A 1,389-nucleotide genomic window follows, 5' to 3' on the forward strand; every position below is an offset into this window, starting at 1 on the left:
CTTCGTTGCAGATGAAGCATCAATAGCATCGTGGTCGACGACAGAAGAGCCTTTTAGTACCGAAGAAGAGGACGCGATAGTGACGTTGGTAGTAGTTGTAGCCGGTATCATTGTTGCTATAGTGATACTTTTTTCAATGGGATTATTTATCGACTGCAAGCATCAGTACGTAGAAACGATAGGCATATAATATTTAAGTAAAGTTCTTCCCATGAATTCTATTACGTATGACTTTCACGGTAACGGACAGAATAATACTTCATAAAATCGTTGCGAATAGAAGAATAAGTAATAAACTATTCTCAATAATTATAAAACAATTTTAAAGAGCGCGTTTATACGAAACTAAAAGAGAAAAGAGAGAAAATTTTACAAACATATGTTATTGATTGTATCTGATTTTGTTACAGGCAGAAGAATGCTCTAAACAAGAAGAAGTTGAAATTGAAAATGCCTCCGATTTCGCGAACGAGGAAAAGTCAAAAGGAAGATGTGAAGTCGTTGGCAGCGGACATGTGTCCGAACAGTGCTACCGACGCTGGATTTCGAACACGGGACGTGATAGTCTGACCAATTCATGATTGATACGTCTATCTTCAACCCGAATGAGAGCTCGCTATACTTGAATCGAGTTGTGAAAAAATTGGCAAAGTAAATTATAAACGCTTGTGTTTTTGCAACTGCGATAATACAGTTGATATATGGAAGAAAGAGTGCTCGCATCAATGACCTCGACTTAATACAGTGAACTGTCGTGTTTGAAGTAGGCGCAAAACTGCAAAAGCACACATAAGCTTCTTTTGCCAAGAAGCCTGTTTATACGCGTAAAACTGTGATTTACGTATCCCTATTTATGTATCAACAATTTATTGATATCCTTCGATCGTATCGATCGATTCGTATATGCAGTTAAAAATGTCTCTCTTCATGAACAAAGAAATTTCGTTCCAAAGTAATAGTTTTAAGATATAATACGTACACGAAGATCAACGATATGCGTTCAAACAACGATACTTGCTCAATTCAATTGGATTAAGTACGAAAATGGAAAAAAGTATGTGTGTCGACTAAAATAGGATTGTGTCTAGCGGTTTTCTAAAGTCTAGTCGTTCTTTCGGACTTGTAAAGTTTTGTCATACGATGAAACATCGCAACGTGTTAACAATAACTTCATCACCATTAACTGAATCGACTGGCAAATTATGAAATTCGAAAAAATACTGACTTTAACCGGAGTAGTAAGTCCACATATGTACGATATGTGAACGCGTCGGTATTCAATAGAAATTTTAGTATTATTTCGAGGACGTGTGTCTATTTATACGTAAATTACGTGTATATAGGAAAGTGATAATTGTATATAAATTAATATTATTTTCAAAAATAAGG

General features: G+C 35.4%; 1 protein-coding gene across 1 annotated transcript; it reads left to right on the plus strand.

Moving 5' to 3' along the window:
* Positions 1-4: 4 nt before the first annotated feature.
* On the plus strand, positions 5-953 carry LOC108627308 (uncharacterized; the record flags this gene model as incomplete). Its single annotated transcript, XM_018028490.2, has 2 exons — positions 5-165; positions 411-953. Coding segments are annotated over 2 exons (321 nt in total), but the record flags the coding sequence as incomplete, so codon positions are not given.
* Positions 954-1,389: the final 436 nt, after the last annotated feature.

Source organism: Ceratina calcarata, unplaced genomic scaffold, assembly GCF_001652005.2.
Source record: "Ceratina calcarata isolate Rehan_Ccalc_2016 unplaced genomic scaffold, ASM165200v1 scaffold4565, whole genome shotgun sequence".
NCBI classification, from domain to species: domain Eukaryota; kingdom Metazoa; phylum Arthropoda; class Insecta; order Hymenoptera; family Apidae; genus Ceratina; species Ceratina calcarata.